At 34.3% G+C, this 21215-nt stretch overlaps 1 protein-coding gene across 4 annotated transcripts in view; it reads right to left on the bottom strand.

Moving 5' to 3' along the window:
- Nucleotides 1–21215, bottom strand: part of CHM (CHM Rab escort protein) — a 71207-nt gene that overhangs the window by 14084 nt on the left and 35908 nt on the right. For all 4 annotated transcript variants that reach the window (XM_074915387.1, XM_074915384.1, XM_074915386.1 and 1 more), the window contains exons 9-12: nt 9139–9216; nt 3388–3492; nt 2425–2488; nt 1386–1482 (exon numbers count right to left, since the gene is read on the bottom strand). In XM_074915387.1, coding sequence (XP_074771488.1) covers nt 1386–1482; nt 2425–2488; nt 3388–3492; nt 9139–9216 — 344 coding nt within the window. The remainder of the gene's footprint in view (nt 1–1385; nt 1483–2424; nt 2489–3387; nt 3493–9138; nt 9217–21215) is intronic.

Raw genomic sequence — 21215 nt, 5'->3', positions numbered from 1 at the left:
TCAGATATTTTTAGAATTAAAGAATCTAATGCAGTACACAACAATAACAAAGTTCTTAAAATAATTTTATAACTTTACCTCACATATTTCATGACGCACTCCTTCCCTCCAAATCTCATAATGTGACATAATCCCACCTCCCCAAAAACTTTCAGAGGATAAAAAGCCCCCAGACAGTGTACTTCAATGTAACAGTTCAGCTAAGGTAGTCCATTTTCAAAAAAACAATCTAACAGCAAACTACCAGTAAGATTCATGTGCTTTAGAATGTTTCTTAATCTACTGAAGGAAAGATTTATTATTGTGTCAGTGAAAATATTGTGTTAGGTCTATTAGCCTACTAATTAATTGTTCAGTATATCCCAATTAAGAAAACGGCAGAAACAAGAACATATGCTCCAAAATATTCTGCTAGAAATAATACTGAAAAATACTTCACGCTTGTACTGAGAACCTATCCCTATGAAAACAAAAATTTGTAGTATTTTTTTATGAGGCCGCAGAGTCCTACAGCGTAACGAGTGTCTTAAATTTCAAAGGTAGTCTGAAAGGAAAAAAAAAAAAAAAACAAACATGCAGCTATGTTAACTAAAATCCCACCTGTTTGCTTACAGGTTTTTTCAGAAATTATTTAAGAAAATACTTCGGGTGGGTCTTGGCCCTTTAATTGTCATGGTAAACTAAATTCTTGGCAGAAAATTTTACAAAGAAAACATTTCTAAGCTAAAAAAAAATCTTAATAATTTGACTTGAAGACGGCACAATTTTAGCTAGTTACAGTGGAAAAGAAACAGTCTGCTAGAGCTCTCCACTAAACTTACCTGCCATTCTATGAAATCTTCAGTTGTCTTAAACGTTGTAGAATAAACAAAATGTGCAATTCTAATACTTTTTTAAAATTGAAAAACAAATACAGCAGTCATAACAAAAAGCTCTTTGTTGGTGCTATTTTATAGTTACTGTACAGTCAATATTGTCCCAGTACTAATAAGACTACAACTATAAAGCTTATTAGCCACATAAGTGTTAAAAAGAACATTTGATGGTTTATTCATTTGAAAGTAAAGAATAATATACTTTATTACCATGAAAATCACAGTAAGACTTAAATAATTATCACATGTAAATTTTAAAAAAATCAAATGCAACAAGAATCTTGTAGTATGATTCCTAAGCCATGTGAAACAGTACACAACTGTTTTGAAGACAATGGACTATTTCTCTCAACTGCTGATAACAGTAGCATAGCACACACTGTTTTCTCATGTAATAGCCTGGTCATTGTGTAGCAGCTGAATGATATGCAAATACTTTATATTTTGTTCCAGAGTTGAGCAGAGTCAAAGGGAAAAATACAGTTAAGGTTACATATACACTGTACTTACACGTGTCCTTCATGCACGTCATGGTGGAGGAACACAACTCAATGACACAAACTGCTGGTTTTCCTGGATCCACTGGAGGCACTGTCAAAATGGAAACCTATCAAGCAGAAAGAACAACTTATGTTAAAGTAGAGTAATATGGAGAATGAGGAAATCAACACAATTCTGAGTAAGGGTGAAAATTAATTGCAGACAGTTAATACAATTTCATTTTCTGGTTTATTAGTAACAATCTGTGCAATCAATCCTGAAGAATTTGAGCATTCAAGAATTTCTACCCAACTCAGCAAGGCCACCTTTGTTAGGAATGTCTGCAGCAGTGGAACAGAAAGAAAACCTCCTATCACAGCCCTTTCCAAAAGGATGACAGTGTAGAAACTTTGTTGATAAGAAACTGCAAAATTCTTTTTGACCACGAGGCAGAGCACTGCTAGGTGAGAATGACTGAAGCACTTTTGTGTAGGATTAGTAGTAGCAATACTTAGGAAGAGCAGACTTCTCTGTCATATATGTTCTTATTCTGCAGATCCTATTTAAGCTACAAGAATACAGGAAGTGTCCAGAAGAAACACTTAACACAGATTAATACCCTCTAAAATTAAGGCCTGCAAAAGACTGATAAAGCAGAAACATTTAAAGAAGGATCTGAAAGCATACAATAAGAACTTGGAACAGTAAAAGTGAATGTTAAAAAAAACAACAGAATAACTTTGAACGACGTTTAGATAAGAAAAATTAACAGTTAATACTAAGGGTAACAGTTTACAAAAAAGCAAGCAAAATGAACTACCTTAAAGACAGCAACTTAGATGAATTAATATAGTGCAAACCAAACAGGGAAACCCAAGTCCTTCAACTAAAATAAAATTCCTAACAGTTTTATAGAGACTAATGAATTAAACAATTATCAGTTAAGAGAACTGACTAAAAAACCTGGATTCAATCAGAAACAAAAGCATGAATTAATTCCTTCCAAGAACTAAATATCTATACATACAATTCACAATTCATGCAGAGGTGATACAAAATTGATATATACCTGTTGCTCTGAATCCGTGTTTAGTACAGACTGATCTGTAATGAGAACTGCTCTGGAGATCTGCCTACAATTAAATAAAACAATCATGACATTTCTCAAAAAAATTAAAAATAGCAATTTGGATTCACAGTTTTGGCAATACCAATCTAGACAGAATACTGTGGGAAGGCTATTTAACCATATAATTGTTAATATGATTGTTAGTGGGATGTTTTGCCTGTTGCTGAAGTAGCAACATTAATAATGTATTTTCAGTGACCAAAATAGATGACAAATAAATAAGCCAGTGCCATTATATAAAACAGCTTGAATAGCCTTCTGATTTTTATAAAATTCTTTTGTTTCTTTAATCAAAATTAGTAGCAGCATGTTACAGGGCTTTTTACGTTCCAAACAGCACAGAACATTTAGGATTAATGGGAAATACACTAGGGTGGAGTTGATGAATTGAAGGTTCTAATCCTCCACTGCCTGTGACTATTTCTGCACTGCACCTACTACTACAGTTTTGCTACTATCTTCTCTGCACTATTTTAAAGACAAAAGCCGTATATGTCCAATGCTTTTGTCCAGAATAAGCAAAATCACAGAAACTGATGACTTTTAATACTCTTCTAAACCAGCACAAATTTAAAAGCATGAACAGCAATAGGCACCTCCACCTTCCAAACACTTTAACGCATGAAATCTCTAATGTACTTAAGAGATAATGCTTTGCTTTTTTTTTTTTTTTTTTTTTAAATATGGAAAAGGGCAATATGATTTAGAGGACAATTTAAGAAAACCTAAAAGATAGAAACTGTATAGTACGCCCTCAAGTATATAGAAGAGAAAAATTATTCACAGAACTAAACTATACTGCAAAGATAAAGCAGGAGACAATAATCTCTTAAATTTATCTTGCAGGGTACTCTATACATTATTATTTAAATAAATTTCAATGTTTACTAATTTACTACATACCTGTAACACACTTTTGTGCATACGCTCTCTGAAAGGTAACTATCTTCCACAATAAAATAGTTAGCACTTATTCTTTGGCCAAAATGATCCACAATAGCTTTGCAACTGTTTAAAAAAAATCAATCCAAAATAAGAAATTTAGTTATAAGGCAACAAAAGCATGTGTAAGTTTTTGAAATTGAGTTATACAGCACATCATTTATATTTTTCAAGTAAGTTAGCTACACATTTCCTTAACACACCAACCCCTAAACCAACTCAACTAAAACCTGATAACTGTATCCTAGACTTATACTCTCTACCTGTTATATACAAATTCTTACACGCATTGTCATTATTGACAATGATATCAGGACATTATTAAATTGGTCAGTTTATACAAAATACTAAATATAAGCTAATAACACTGGCATTTGATTGTACATGAAAACAGCACACATTTCTTACCTCATGATACATGGAGAAGTAATACTGGGAATTATTTTGTGGATGCTACCCTACCACAGTGTCATTTTTCCCCAGTCAGCAATCTTTATCAAAGACAAGTTTATTTTTACAATAATATTTGACAAATTAAATGGTAAACTAACTTAAGAGATGTAAGGAAAAATCCCTGAGAAATGTGTGCATGAGACTGTTCCAAAAGAGTTTTTCTGAGCTTCTAGATTTGTGGCTAAATAAACTATTTATCTCTAAATTACACACAAGAAGGATTAACTATAGTCACATTGCTGTAAGAGTAACAGAAATGTTCCTGATCCAGTTTGTCTTTGAATATATACAAATTGTAACCCAAAGGTGTACATCAGGCAATACTTGAAAAAGTTAAAAAACCCAACAAAACTACAACAAAAACAAAATTCAACCCAAGACACACCCACTGTCAAAACAAAATCAGAATGATTAACAGCTGAGACACTACTACAAAAATTTTCAGAGCCAAGTGCAACAAAACAGACTAAAACTTATAAATGGGACAGAAATGCAAACCACAGAAGAAAAGTAATTCCGAGATCTTAAATGAGAACAGGATACAAACGTCAGATTTTAATGGGGGAAAAAAATCTCTATGAAAGAACAAACTTCAGACTTATATATAACATATATGAAACTAAATTATATATATGAGAAATAAAAAGAAGGCTGCATACAGATACTAACTAAAACTAACCTCTACTGCTGCTTCCTATATGCCATGATTTATGTTCAGTCTAATTGTACGTATTTTCCTCAAAATGAGACAGGGCAAACATTTTTAGAAACCCCTACAGGTTTAAAGAACAACTATCTTAATGAATGCTTTTCCTGTCTGAAGTGCAAGGAAAATGCATGCACTACAATTTCTTTCCCTATAATTTGCTTCCATATTCTAAAAATTTTTAAGGCTTAGTATCAATTTCTAAAACAAGATTTTAAGGTTTTTCTACAATATTAGAATGTTTACTGTACAAATAAATCAAATTAGCTTAACTCTTGCTTAGTGCATGAAAGTTACTGGTTTTTTTTAAAATTAAACTATTCTGAATGGGTATCTCAATGTTTCAGTCAATGTAATATACATGTTTCAAACAAGCAAATTCTCTCACGCACATTTACACACACACACGCGCAGGGGCAAACATGAAAAGAAACAAAAGGATGCCTAAGATTGAGATTCTTTACAGATTTAATTGTGTTACATCACAGCACAACGTTATTCCTGTATCAGTAAATACCTGACACAGAAGTTATGCCTTATGAATAAACAGCATTTCTCTAACTTCTTGTTACTCACTGGCTTCTGTGATCCAAACAGTCTATGAAACTAGAGATGAGAACCAAACCTAAATAAATAATAGCAATCAGCTGGCACTAGCTTTAGTAAACCAGTTGCTTGTGTAGTCTGAAATGAAAACTGAAAAAGGGTGCACACAATGCTTATTTGCAGATCTGAAGAGGTTTATGACCATTAGGCTCATTTTTATAACACCAACTGCAAATGCCGATTTCACAGGAAGCTGGTACTACATACATACCGACATCAAATTCAACAGGTAACATGAAAACAGTAATTAAAAGAAGTTTAATGGTACAAGCACTGTTTAACTTTAAACATGTAGTATTCTTCATGCAGTTTCAATCACATGCTATTCAACATGTGTTTCACTTGGAACTTTAAGGAGTTTTTTCTCAATGTTAACCTAACTAATTTAACTCTCAAGCACGCATTTGAATACTGCAAATAAACAAGGAAGTCAAGCTGCTACAGTTCAGTTCTAATTATAACCTTTCTTATTGTTTATGAAACAATTTCCCCTGCCACCCCCTAAACATTTCTGAAGAGGAAAGGTTGATTAAATGTCATGTTGCATCACTCAAAGCCAGCAAAAGCAACTACATTTTATTTTCCTGCTAAGTGTTGTTTCCTCTCCTTTGTTCAGGAATAGCTATCAGGTCATATGTTTGATAAGATTTTAAACAGAAAAAGAGATAGTGCTTTTAATTTCAGTCTCCACTTTACTTCAAAGGATGATGCTGAGAAATTTTCTTTCAAGTACTGCTTCCAAATATGGAAAACACTTATGCACTGACATTATCAGGTCTCTGTCATCTGATATGTGTTGCGACAATGAATCATACAGAACCCTCCATTGACCTTCTTTCAATGTGTCTAGATAAAAGGATGAAAATTAGAATCCATCTCCTTGCAGTGCCACGAGTTATAAATGTACTTTATAGGGCTCATTATCCAAACTAATGGACTAAGGGCGACATCCTTGAAATGGACTTACCAGCACTGACAAAGCCAGTATGCAATATTTCAAGAAAGATATGTAAATTACTATGTGTTTGCTATATCTTTTTATTACAGATGTATAAATTTCCATTTATCATATCTTTTCCATTTTTTAGACAGAATTATGTAATTGGAAACATATGTAAAGTGTGATCAACATAAAATGCCGACCACTATTATTAATTCAATCCATTCAATACATTAAAATTTATCATATGTACCCAAAGTGACCTATAATAAACACAGAGAAAATACCAAAAAAAATTTAATTTTCATGCATACATTCAATGTGCTTTTCCCTCAGCCTAAGGAATATGATGTGGTTTTTATTTTCTAACAGCGTCAGAGTTCTATCACGAACGCTGGATGTTCTGCATATGTATTGAAACAGCAGACCTAATCTGATAAAATACATAAAAAATAGAAATTTGAAGTGGATTGCCAAATTACCAGAAGCTTTTATGTCTATAAAAAGGGCTATAGTAAAATGATAAAAAAATTGTATAGTTGGGGATGAAATCTACTCTCTGTATATACACTTATGGGTAGCAAAAAAGTGATAAAGCAATTCAACTAGATATTGAATGGTGTTTTATTTTTCTTGTGCTAGAAAGAATGTTAGCCATGTCTAGAAAGGAGTTGGAATAAGCTTTGGTGCTATTTAGGGACTTCAAATTAAACTGTAAATTATCAATAAAAAGTTTGAGAAGAAAATCAAGGCTGTAGCTGTAAATATAATTTTCCTTCCATGTACTACAGCAAGAATATTAAAAAGAGTGAAAAAATAACTGCACTAAGGAAGATGCTTATGAAATAGTAATGAATACTGCACAATCTGATTCAATTTCTACTGTTACGAGTTTAACCTATTTGTAACCAAGGCAAGCTGCCTCTGAAACTACAGACAGCTGCACTGACAACGAGATATGAATTTGTCTGTTACCAATTACTATTAATGGCCTGTTGACTCAAAAGCTCAGTAACTCATAAATACCCTCATTAACAATTTGATAGCTGATTTTTATTAGGCAACACAGTGAAGTCCAAAGTCAAAAGGAAACTAGAGCTGGTGCAGGGAGCAAATGAATACACAGTAAAAGAAAGAGATAACATGAAGAAAGAAAAAGAAGGGAAAGGAAATAGTGATGATCTTAGCAACAAACTGGATAGCTTCTAAGTAACTAAGGAAAATACTTAGCAAATAAAAGCAGAAAATAATACAGAAAGTAATATAACTGAATGAAAGGATAGAACTGGGTGAAAGAAACTCAGCTGAGTAACATTTTTGCTAGGGTGAAGACGATGATTGAGAATTTGTAGAATTATTAGGAAAAGAAGAGAATGTTTATGATCCTTCTTTCATTGCTAAAAATATACTTTTAAACATATTTTGACCTAGGCTGAGTTATTTCCCTCATCTCAAAGAAGTCTGACACTTCCCTTCTATACAGGTTTTTTTGTTTACTTTTATTTTGTTGTAGAAATGCTACTTGTAAAATACCTGCTTTGAAACTATGGGAGACCTAAAAAGAGACCACAGAAGCAAGCGGGTGGCTCCAAGGAGAAGGCAGGTGACTAGAGATGGGAAGCTGGATCTGTCGTGCTGCTTCATATTCAGTATCAGATAATGGCACTATTAAAAGACAATGATTTCGGAACAATGAAAGCCTGGTAAAGTCTTGCAAAGCAGCACTCCATCTTTTTTGGAATACATATAACCTTAACAAAGAAAAAGTTAATTTCAAAGGTCTTCAAAATGTGCAAAGAAAGCTGAAAACTGAGGCAACCAGCACCACTGACAAGATCTCTAGAGTAGCGTTTGGAAGTTGCTAACTGAAAGCTTTGTCTTTCTGAAAGAACAAGTTAGCTATTTAGACATTATCAGAAAATAAAGCTGCCTGCAGTAAAAGTTCAAATATTACTGTGAAAATAAACTAGAGTTTATGAAAGGGGCATAATTTCATTTGCATGTGAATCGTGCACTAAGAACAACATCACACATGATGAAATACTACCACATTTGCATCTCAAAGTCTAAAACTGTGCAATGAACTTCAGAACCTTAAGGACCTGACAGAAAGATAAAATCTGTTGTTTATAGAATTTCAGGGAAAACAGACACTACTTAACCATGTCATGACAAATCTAGCTACAAGTACTATGCTGAAAGAATCACATGTGCAATGCAACTGGAAAGTAAACATATTACACCGATCATTTAACTACGAGTTTTCCTAAATCTTACTACGTTTTCAACATTTTCTAGAGAACATTTTGAACTTTTCAGTTACAGAAACTAAGCTAAAAAGAGACTCAAGAGAACCAAAGCCTGCAATTAAAACCAATAACTGATAAAATGTATGTAACAGAAACCATGACAATTTACAGAGGTGTGAAAAATGCCACTATGGAAAAAACTATGGGTTGATTTTTCTTTGCTTAACTTTAAACCTGCCTACAGGCCTGATATTGTTGTAAAAGAATTTATCCTAGGATAAGAGGGCAGCATAGTTTATGACAACAATCTACCTAAAAACTCATTAAAGTCTTTTCTCTTGGAGTGACATGCATTATCAGCAAAGATTAATCTGATGAGTCTTTAGGTGAGCTCCGTTTTTAAAAATGCAATAACAGAGGGCTTTGTTGTCATCTGATGAAAATCAATTAGAGTAGGTAAGGCCACAAGGAAAACTAACATCACTCATCACCAGCCCCCCGGCAGCTGAAATGATTTGTCTTCCAAGCTTGGGTGATCAGGAGCTGTAGTAATATCACAGGGAAATTAATTTAGTTTCTATATTCTAGACCCACTTTCCTTGTTCTGGAGGACCTATACACAAATTACTTTTAATCAAGGTTGATGTGTTATTAATACCAAGGAGGATCTTTGAAGAATCATTTTTTTTTAAATTGACTTCACACATTTTTCATCTGTATTTTGTATATAAACAGAAGGTTACTTATATTACCCTTACCGTCCAGATTCTTTGTCCACTACAAGGCACCGCACAGAATGGCGAAGACAATAGATACCACCAAATACAGCACACATCCTAGAAACATATTAGGGGGGGGGGGAAAAAAAAGGTTACTCCTATCACAACTAATTGTAATCAATGTGAGTGTGTGTCATAAGCAAGGCAAAGTACTGTGCATGCTGTAGTACATTTTCAATGACATATCTTAATCTCTGAATCAGACAATCAAAAACCAATCAAAATAAAGCATGTTCTATAGTTTTTGTAAAGGATATGTTGATAACTCTTTTTGTATTAGCATTTATCTTTGTCCTATAAATTGTTATGTTAGCTTCAGCACTCATTCTCTGTTACCAGCTGTAGTCATTCAGGATGGAAAAGCACCTATTTACTGAAGGTGCATAGAATATCTACTGATATTCTGACCACACTTCGTTGCACATGGTGTAGACTAAGAATGTAAGAACACGATAACCATACCAACCTTCTACAGAAATCTATGTGTGATTCAGAGTAATTTCTCTACTCTTAGAAAACATACCGTGGGAACTTCATTATTCCAGGGGCATTCTTATTATAATAATACAAAATGCAGAGGATGAAGTTTTTTCAAACTTGGTGAGACAAAAGGTAAACCAGTGAGAGCATTTTAAAAAATACTGTTCAAGTTATCTTAAAAAAAGAAATAACCTTTCTCTTAAAAATTTATAGTCAGCATGGAAATTACCTTGTGGAAAAAAGAAAAAAGATGGGGGAGATGTGTCTGATCCCTTACAATACAATTTCAGGTTTGGACTCTGCAGTGCCTGATCTAAGGAATTTTTAATGCATTTTTTTAATATATTTACTTATTTAAGAATCTCCAGTGATTCATTCAGATCAATCAGCTATCACTGACCTCTTCTCATGTATGCTGAAGAGAAAGAATGAACAAATAATCTGCATACTGACATAAACTGCATATCCTTTTCTCAGAGAACTGCTCTATGAGACAACTGTCAAATGCTATCAAGTGACATTTGACAATTCTGCCTTTGTCCCACAAGTTAAATACACCTGTGTTCTTCTTGTAATCCCTGTTATTCAAAAGTAAATAGCCTCTTATGAGTAAATGACAAAACAGTCTGTAGCACATTCAATGCAGTCACACACAACTCTTCCATCTTACAATGCCAGAGAAGGAAACTGGGAGTTTCTGGTGTTCCTGTTATTCAGCTGAGCTTTGGTGTGGCCCAGCCATTTGATGTTCAGCTCACAGATGTAAGCGCAGAGCTGAAACTGAGAGGGCATAAAAATTAGAAATTACACCTGCCATCTCATGAACAGAGCCTGCCTAGGTATTGTGTTTAAAATAAAAATGTGCAATGTTATTTATCTTTTGGTAGAGTTTACTCTGTAACTTAAGAGGTGAGTGTGACTATATTTCTAATACCTGCCTAGAATTAGCTAGGCATCCGACTAGCCAAAGCAAAAAACCAGATCAGAAAGGCAGGCTGGTTTGGCAGAACACAGTTCTCCCGGACTTCTGGGATGATATCAGGATCTTCTTGGTTTACTAACAGGTGGTTTTCTTGGTGGTTTTTTATTTGTTTGTTTGTGTTTATTTTATTTTATTTTGATGTTAAAGAGCTTTAGATATCTGTTCATAGATGATGAACTCAAAAACTTTCATTTTGCAAACCTGACTTCCTAAAATGGAATGAAACCATATGGGCATTCAAAAGTCCTATTAGGCAGTTCAAAGGCAGTTAGTACTGCAATACCTTTTTAAACTGCATGAAGGATGATGCATCACAGGAAACAGCTGAAGTGTGTTACCAACTTGCATCTGAGTAGTACTCCAAAAGGTAGCAGTGTAAGGAAACGTCAGCAATATCGCTTACTACTGGCAGAATCAGAAGATCCAGTTCCCTAAAAATACCTCTTCTACCCATACAAAAGCAGGGAGAACACACACCATGTTAAATCCCAGCCTTGGTTGCCTGGATTGTTGAAGATGACACAAAGGTTAAACATCCACTGAGGAATTATTATGGAGACTTGAGCTACAGGCTTATTATCTCTAATGCTGCAATCAATGGCTTCTTGCCTGACAAATCATGTATTAGGATCTTTGAAACCAACTCAGATGAATTTATTTCATAAGTTGTATAAAAGAATAGCACTATTAACCTAAGTAGAACTAAGATTCCTTTGTTAAAAACTGTAAATTATATTTTTCCTTTGACTTCAACCACAGTCAAGGGCTTTTTGATATACGTGCTTTATTTTTCTAGCATGCTTTGAAAGAACGTTGCTGCTTGGCTGCGCAAAAATGTGAATTACTTATTTTCAAGAGTAGCCTGCTATCCAGTGGAGGAGGGCATGACCTGTTTTCATAGTAGCCCAGCAGAAAACTTCTCTTTTTAAATGAAAATGGAACGGAATTTTAATTGTGTTGTGCTAAACAATTACAAAGAGCCAAAATACCTATTAAAACAGCCTAGCATGAAAAATTACATGATTAGGAAGAACTTGCCAAAATTATTTAAATATAGAAATTGAAATATTAAACTAAACAACATCCCAATAATTTATGACAAAGTAAAATCACTGTGCTAACATTACTTTTATACAATAGTCTATTCAAGATGATTTGACTGTACTTCAAGTACAAGGCAACTCTTTGATACTATTAACCCTAAATGACAGACATTTAAACTGATATTACTCTAATTAACTGGCGACTGCCTACACCAATAATTCAAGTTTCGCTGAAAGATAGCAACAACACTGTACTCAACTTCAACTTTGCCCTGGTGACATCAAATCATATTACAACTAAATTAACAGTTGTGAAAATTTCTGGCCTGGTAGTCCTCCATCATACACAGCCTTTAAATGCCATTTCAGTTCCCATCAAGGCAGGAATCAACAGTTGTAATTTTTAATACAGCTGTGAAACAATAGGACATATTAAAAGCTGAATTTTTGACAGCATATTCGTGATGATTTATGAGTTTGTATATAATTTGATTATTCTATTAATTTTACTGATTACTGTTTCAGCTAATACAGTGAAGGTCACTTACAAAATAAATCTTCATTACATTTCACAGAAAGTAACTGCCTCCAACTAGTTGTTTTCTTTAATTAAACACTAATGCAACAAGAGAGAAAATAGGCTTCGGGGTTGCTGCATCTGTTGTTACAAGAGGAGTTTACTGCTTTGATGTAATGCTCTACGATATTAATTGAACAAAAATAGAATGTCTCTCCATCTGACATTTTGGTTTTCACCACAGAGATACAATAAACACCCTTAAATTGCAGACTTATCTTTGTTCATTCTGAAACTACATAAAAGTACTGGAAAGCCATATCACATAAGTTTCACACCAAAAAAAGTAGGTTTTATTTCTAGCATACAGATTGTCTTTTACTTTCTAAAATGCACGGAGCGATTAATTAAAAAATTCAGTATTTCTCTCCCCAACAGTGCAGTCCCATATACAAAAACTATATGCTTCTCTCCTTGAAGATGAATACTGAATATACAGCACAGCGAGCTTTGGAGAAAGATCAAAAAAAACATGCCAAGTGCTGAATTAATGAATTGTTCTCTCTCAATTTATTTTACACACAGAGAAAGCTGTTCTTATGCTAAATTCTGTGGTTCCTGAAAGGTCCCTAGAACTTCAGCATTTCCTACAGTATTGCTGTGTGTTCTAAAAACATTAAAATGGAGAATACAGACAAATCAGATAAATAAAACAGCTACAGTTAAAAATATAGATAGGCAATTTTCCCAACAGAGTTCCCATAAAAAAGTGAAATCTTAGTATGTGCACCCACCTGGATGAAGACAAAAAAACAAAACACCACGACAAAACCACAAACCAGCACCAAAGATATAATTAAAATAATAATCAGTGTCAACCAGAACTGTCCTGACATTTGGAGAGCTATTGGAAAGGATAATATGCAAATAAATGCTTAAGCAAGGAAATGAGGAATCAAATATTTTTATGTTTTCCTGGAGACAGTGTTTAGCATTCCTGTAAAATTAAAAAAAGGTCCCAAAAGATTACAGAATCAGCTTAGTCTATAAATCCAATTAGCAAAGTGACAGTTTTAAAACTGTCACAGAGTTCCTGCACAGTTATCAACTGGAAGTTAGATAACTTCCGAAGAGTTTTTTGCAGGAACCACAGTTTTTATGCCTCTACTCATACCGCAAGATAATTTCTTCACCAGATCTTCGCTTCTGTCCTAAAACACTGAAGGAAATTCCTAGCACTGTGACTGGGAAATGCTACAGAAAGAGTTGTTGTAATGGCAAAGCTCCAAATTAAAACACTGGGGGGAAAATAAAACACAGGGGGGGGAAAAAAAAACTAGGACTTCTGCTCATTTCAGTTTCAGTGAGCTCTTTTCATGGAGGAAGACACAAGAGGCAGGAATGGTAACAGATCAGGGAATAAATGCCACGGCTGAAAGAGGGATTGGATTTAAACACAAGTTTCCTTCTAAAACTAAGAAATTGCTCCTTTTTATTGTATGGCATTTAGATTGCTATACATATAAATAAATATTCACATATTGTGAGGAATTTTAGTGGAGCATGTAATATTTGACAATAAAATAAGTCACAAGATAACAAATTGGTGTATTTGATTTTGTTTAGAGCGCAAAATTCAAGAACCTGAGTAATATATCTACTTATCACTTACTCCAAGATGCATTAGACCCACGGGGCACTTTTTTCCATAACTACAAAATAGCAATAATTTAAGTTTATTTCATCAGAGTCTGGCAAAGATTAATATATATTGTTCTCGATATCTGAATAGCCAAATTGGCACTGAAGTGCAACTACTTCAAGAGATTTAACATTTGAGCTCCTACTATGTGATGTGCAAGTTCAGGGGTTTGGCAAGTCAATGCTGCCTTTTATAGGCTCAAGATTCCAATTCTGTTTTCTGAAACTCAAATGCTAGACGACATTGCAATAAAAAATTTAGTTCATCATACATTTTTGTTACTAGACTTCCAGTCTCACCTCATGCAAATGTAGATTAAGCTGTTTCTAAAACCTGAGAAATTTCTGTTGACAAAAATAAGACCACATTTAAGCTCTGTTTTCACTTAACAAACTGTTAGTAATTTAAGCAACTCCAGTATTAGCAAGCTTATTACTAATACAGAAGCCATATTACCAATGACTCTTTTAGAAGACTTGTTTAGAGAGTCTAAGAGTGGTAGAAAAGTAGCTTAGGTGTATCCACTAATAAATTTCTAAAATGAAAAAATAAACCAGAGACCAGTTTATCTAATCATGCACTTGAAAGTCACTAACATCACAAACATATTCTGTAATTATGCACATTTGTTAGGTATTCTCTTCTACAAATGTTCAACTATGAAACTAATTTCCCATCTTCCACATTTAAAATAACCACAGGAAAAAAAATCCCCATTTAAGAAATACTGAAGTTGGACAAATGTAACTACAGAAAAAAGTGCTAGCAAGTATGTGCTAGCAGTATTTTACAAAAATCTGCTCTGGAATAGCAGCTGCTTTCTTAGCTTTAAGTAATTTCTGAGGGAAAAGTCTACTTCTGAAGTGCTGCACTGACTGTGCATAGAAGAATTTTGTTTCAACACCTCACTGGAATTTGAAAGAAATGTTGCTTAATACTGGTTTATTAAATGGAAGAATTACATAAACATTTTTCAAGGATATTGCAATTAACAGTGATTTTTACTGAATTTAGATTAAGAATCACTCTCTGGGATGCTAAACTCAAGAAACAGGTGATTTACATGAAAGTGAGGTGAGGATCCATCAGGCAACATATTCAACTTAAATAAGTAAGAAGTGTCCAGGAAATTATGGCTAAAGTACTGAAATCACTACACAGGAGGAAAAAAATAAGAAAAAAGAAGTTAAGTTCAGTAGTTTCTGTACTACTGTGATGGTAGTTAACTAAAAACACACTCTGAAGACTAATCTCTATGGAAGATGGAAGTATGAGACCTGCTCCGCTCCAAGTTCTATCGACCTTGTAAGAGAAGAAGCTGTTCCTCGCACAAGGTCGTTTAGCTGCAATTATACAATGCTTCTGCCCTCAAAGTGGAGCTTGGGAGATCAGGACCGTAGGGCAGAGACACAAAAACGAGTGACTAGAAACCAGTCACTAAGCATTAGCTCATCTATAAAATCCATTTATGTGTTCTCTGCCTCCAGAAAAGACATAAAAATTCAAGTTATCTTAACCCTCAATGAAATTCAAGGACTATTTTACTAATTCAGTAATGTTTTGGAACCTACCTTCCTCTGTCTTCTAGTTTAACAAAAAAGGACTCTGCTAAATTACATCTGCATATACATCCCAGATTTGCTCCAACAATAAACATTCATGTCATTTCCATAGATCTTCTGATAATGCTGTAACATATTCATGTGTCTGAGTCATAATTCTGAGGAAACATGTATAAACCAGAATCTGCACATCCCCACCCAAGCAGAGAGTAATTCACTTGTTAAGAGACTGTTAAGAGATAATACCAAAGAATGTATTAGATATACTGCCTTCATAGTATCGTCTTAATTATTGAAGTCAAGAATTACTGACATATCATTATAGGATTTTTATTTTGCGCTTTTAAGTTCCAAATACGTTTGCAAAACGAAGCAAGAATGATGAAGAATGCGAGCAGGACAATAGAAGTTAGAAGAATGCGAGCAGGACAATAGAAGTTATTTTCAGTCTTTTTTAATATGTAACGTTACATTTACTTCTCCTATACCACAGGGTATACTCTAACCCCTGTAATACAATTTCTTCACTGAAAACTTTTCCATGCCTAGTTAGGGATCTGAAATCAATACACTTTGACAACATTCATACGATTCAGAACATCCCATGTGATATATTCTAATGGTTGAAGGCCTTCACGAGGTATAAAGTTCTGAAGAACCCTATTTCTAGTCAGTAAAACACTGAGCAGAAAGGCGCTCCTATTTGTAAATTTTTTTTTTTAAAAAAGAACTGACAAACATCTCACTGTGAAGAAAGATAAAATCTAAAATGGGAAGGTATCTTCAAAGTTTCACATGCCGTTAGAATGCATTTCACAACAAAGGTTATTTCCAAATTAAAAGTCTTTTCCTGTCAAATTCTGAGAAATTATGTGGGCAAGGACACAAAAGCATTCCATAGCTTTCTTAACGACAATGCTCACTGATCTGTGAATAACCTGAAAAAAATGAAGATTATTGAGTTACTTTACCAATCTATCCATCCATCACTAGTGAACAGGTCTCAGAATGATGGATTATCTCACTTCCCTGATGTTTATCCCAAGAAAGAGTTTCTCCTTAGAGGGAAAAACAAACAACTGATCCTACAAACAATCATGCTAACTACGCTTGCCCGGTTTACATTCATCTACCAACAAAGCAAAGAGAAATATATCAATACATCAAAAGTTTTATTATTTCACTAAAATGCAAGTGAAAACAGGAAAAAAGCAGCACAGCAGCTACACTTATTATTCAGTATTTTGGCAGAAACCAGGTCATACTGACACGTTGGTAATTTCAAAATAAATTTTCAGGTCTAAAGAAACGGAATAATCCTAAGTGATAAGAGATATATAATAATGAAAATATGTATTTTGAGGTGTAGCACTGAACTCGCATCTCAGATACAGCCTATGTTTTTTAAATCACCTGTGATTCTTTCACACTTGCACAGAATTGCACGAATTGCACAGCTGCTAAGACTCAAATCTGTCATATCTGATCATCACAAGGAATTAATGTTGTTTGAATTTCCAATTAATATGCCAAATCACTCAATTAACATACAGAAAAGTTACACATATTGCCTACATGTAGAGACATGATATTCATGTATAGATTCAAATGAAAAAGATGTTGCACTGAATTTTTAATATATCAATTCTAAGTGCTTATTACAGTCAGGTTTCCTGAAGTCCAGTCTTGATTTCCTAACACTAAAACCTTCCTAGGGATTGTAACAGGCTTATAATTGGAAATGTTCAAGTACCTGAAACAACCTCAGAAGCTTTGACATTTGTAGCAGATAACAGCTCAAATATAAGGGTAAAAACTGATTATTCATTTTTGAAATATATACAGGAACCTTCCAAATCAATCACACAATCCATCATATTTCAGCCTGGACTCTTAATCTTCTTGTAAATATAGGGACTGAAAGAGATGAACCATCTTAATCAGATCTTTCCTCCATCACAAAATTACTACTGTCACTGGCACTGACACAAAAATGACTAATTTCAGCTAGAATCTGTAACAACTACTAAAATAAGGTTATATTGCCCACCAAATACATACACAATGTAAAAGTCCTATTTGTAGGAAATGTAAGTAATTAACTGACTACCCATAAAATCAGTAAATCACTAATTCCTATGGCGAAGCTGCCAAAGACACTCCACCACCTCAGCACCTATTACCACAACCACATCTGTCAATTCTTGGATGACTCTTAACAAAGAGAAAAAAAGACACATATCACCCCTAGAAGCTTTATGAGACGACAGATGAAGTAGTCGCCAATTCCCTCTAAAACATCAAATGGGAAAAAACTGCATTACTGCTTCTCAAAAAGTCTTGTTTCCATTTGGATGTTCGTATTTGCAAGAGTCCAGAAAAAACAAATCTGACACATAACTGAAGAGAAACTATGCAGAGTCTTCCCCAAAACTCAGTGTGTTCACAAAGGAGGCACTAAGAAAAATCACAGAAGTGAGGCCACAACCTACAACTGCTCATCTGTCATTCATTAAACAACGCTGGTCATGGGGGAAGAGAATCAAAACTGAAAGCTTCCAGAAAGACTTCCTCTCAAATGAAAACTGCAAATAAGAGGCGCATTTCATTGAAGTGAACTGTAAAAATGAACTATACAAAAACAGCACTTCCAAACACTCCTCAAAACTATTAAAAACTCAGAAGTTTTTCTTCTGAAAACCTAGATGGAAAGAAAGGAGATTCAAGTTACAAAAGATGAATTTTGTACAACATGCAAAAGCAAGTATGTCCTCATATTTGACAACCATTTCAGATTTTTAAACCAAGTATCTTTTTTCCCTGTTACAAAGGCAAATTTGCAAGCTGACAATTTTAACATTAACCTCCTACATCAGAAAATATTTGGGCTATTTCCTAATGTTTTCTAAAAACAGAAAAAGACATCAAGATCACACTAAATATTCTAAATGTTGCAACCACCAAGACTTCACAGTTTACAATGATGCCTAATCAAAGGTTTTCTTTAGTGACATTTTTTCAAGAATGTCACTAAAAAGATTTGCAACGAACATGTGACATGGTAACAGCAAACTGCAAAACATACATCGATTTCCTTAGCTGCCTTACATATCAAAGCTCTGGTGTCTCATGTTTACCATATCAAATGTAAAGGCTTACTTTGATTTTCCTCAAGAATGAAATATTACATTTATTTTTATTTAGCATAATACTACTACTACTTCATTAGAAAGCAGAAGACATAAGAGTTTCATACCAAGAAGTTTGAACCCAAGGAAGCTGTTACACAGGCCGGAAAAGTTTTGCTGCTTGTCATCTTGGAATAGCATGAGGCTTCCAATGACCTTCCTTGTACCACGAATCCAATTTATGGAGATAGAAATCTCACATCTGTACCTCGACATATTGGGAGGTACATTACAGTGATATAAAAGTTTAATTTTCTCTCCTAAACCATACCTGTTTAAACCAATAAAGAACTAACACCGCTTTTACTCACTCAAGTGTCGTCAGTAGTTATAAAACGTTGTACTGTTTATGCAGAATTCATTTAGAATGCAAGGATGTGACTTACAAATGTCTTTGACTCATTCACATAAATATGCATGCATGCCATTTATAACAGTAGCCTTGATGAGAACACACAGTGTAACTGGCTGCAAGAAACGCTTAAGAGGTTTACATTAAAACAGAATATAGAACGGTGGTTAGAAATCACAGAACAGGTGACACCTTACTCTGATAACCTGGTGATAAAAACTGTAGGGTATGATGTATAGGTTGTGGCGTTACCACTTTACTACACAGTCTGAACAGTATTCTTCAGATACTTCTCAGTTTTAGCAAGACATAATACCCAAGGCAGACCACCTATAAAAAATGTGATTAATCTCCCCAAAAAATTGTGATTGCCTCCTAAACTATTCACTTAAAACTAAAGACATTTAAACTTTACTTTGTATTAGATTGTTTGTAATACAAACCTTTTAAAGGTATAATTACTTCTTGGTTTGACAGACTAATTTGCCTCAACTATTAAAATACTGTCCTTACTAGAAGACTTACAATTGAGCAAAAAAACCTTCAAATACAGCAATCAATGGACACCAATGGAAGGCTCAGGCAATCTGAAGAATTCCTGTGATCATGGAATGCTTTTCTGATAAGAATATTTATAAGACTTCCAGACACCACTATTGCTAACTCTTGAAATAGGTTGCTGTTACAGATCAGAAAATTAATGCGCTGGGTATTAAACAAAATAAAGCCAAAGGGCTTTCAAGAATGCAAGAAAAAATTACATTGGGAAGGATCTACAGCGGAAAAACGTAACTAAAATACTAATTTCAACTTTAATTGTTAAATTAACTTTTTTCCCAGGTATCTGAAACCAAATAAGGTCTAACTGCAAAACTTATGCTACTATAATGGCTCTGATAATATTTTGATTTATTAATCTGTTGGTCACATACAGATACCTGGTCCCACATGAAGTCCTATAAAAACAGAAAGACATCCATGAAGTCTACAAACACAAGTTCTACTGCAGGACTGTGTCCAGAGTACTTACTTAAACTCTTGTTCACAAATTGTCCGTCCGGGCATCTACTTATGTAGGTCCACATTTTTAAAAATCTCCATGTAAGTACAGTTTAATGTACAGATGAAAGGCTATTGACAAAAGATGTTACCAAATAACATTTCTGTTCAATGTAGTACAGAACACTGCCTGGCTGTCTAATGAACTAACGGAAACATTAGGTAATCTACATATATACATCATGCAGGACAATTGCATGTGGCCTTCATTAGTTGCTAGAGCCACATGCTAGTTCCACAACAGCTGCTGGTGCCAACCAGGTACTCTATAGATACCTTCCATGAACTATGATAATTATTCCAGAATGTTTCTGTCGACATATAGTTGCATCCATCCTATATACTGCCGAATAGGCTCAAACTAGTAATTTAAGTACTAGCAGTAATTTAGATACTGCTAGAGAGAAGAAAATCAGAATCTATCATACAGACAAGACAGGAAGATAATGCCCAACAGCGTGCTGCAAACCAGAATTTCTTAATAGCAGCACACATGTAAAAACAGAACTTGTCCACCAAGAAAAAACATAGCAGGTAAGACTGCACTGATATTTAAACAAATAATACACAAATATATCACTCAGACAACAAAATGGCCTTACCATGCAATACTGCTTTTTTAAATAGAGCTAATGTTTACTTCAGACCTACAGGTTACTACATTAAAAACCCACACAGAACAGATGGAAAGGCTGCTTGCCAGCAAAAGAAAAAAATTTAAAAAAACCCCTCAGCCTTTTAAAAGCCAGTTGAACCGATGGAAACAACTGAAAATTAAAACCGCCCACCCTCTGCACATGTATTCTTGATGGTCCCCAAAAGCATCCATCAACAACTCCTCTGCTAGAACTACGATCCCTAGTGCACCTCAGGAGTCACACTAAAGACTACATTATCATTGCCCACAGTTCAACTGAAGGGGTTGAAGTAGATGTTGTTTTATCCTGGAATCAATAGAGTTTTTTTGGTTTAATTGCTTTCTAGGGCTCTAGTAGTGGAGAACATATGGCTGCTGTTTAAGATGTGAGAATGTAAAACTGCAGCCTGTATATGGCTTGGTGTAACAGGGCTTCACAATATCTTATCTGCTGTTTAAGTCATAAGTGGAAGCTGTTGGGTCTATACAGATCTATAAAATGATGCCAAGCGAATAAGGACATTATTTCATGGC

The sequence above is a fragment of the Athene noctua genome, chromosome 11, assembly GCF_965140245.1.
Source record: "Athene noctua chromosome 11, bAthNoc1.hap1.1, whole genome shotgun sequence".
NCBI lineage: Eukaryota > Metazoa > Chordata > Aves > Strigiformes > Strigidae > Athene > Athene noctua.
The sequence above is the reverse complement of the archived record's forward strand: the minus strand, read 5'-3'. Positions and strand labels throughout refer to the sequence as shown.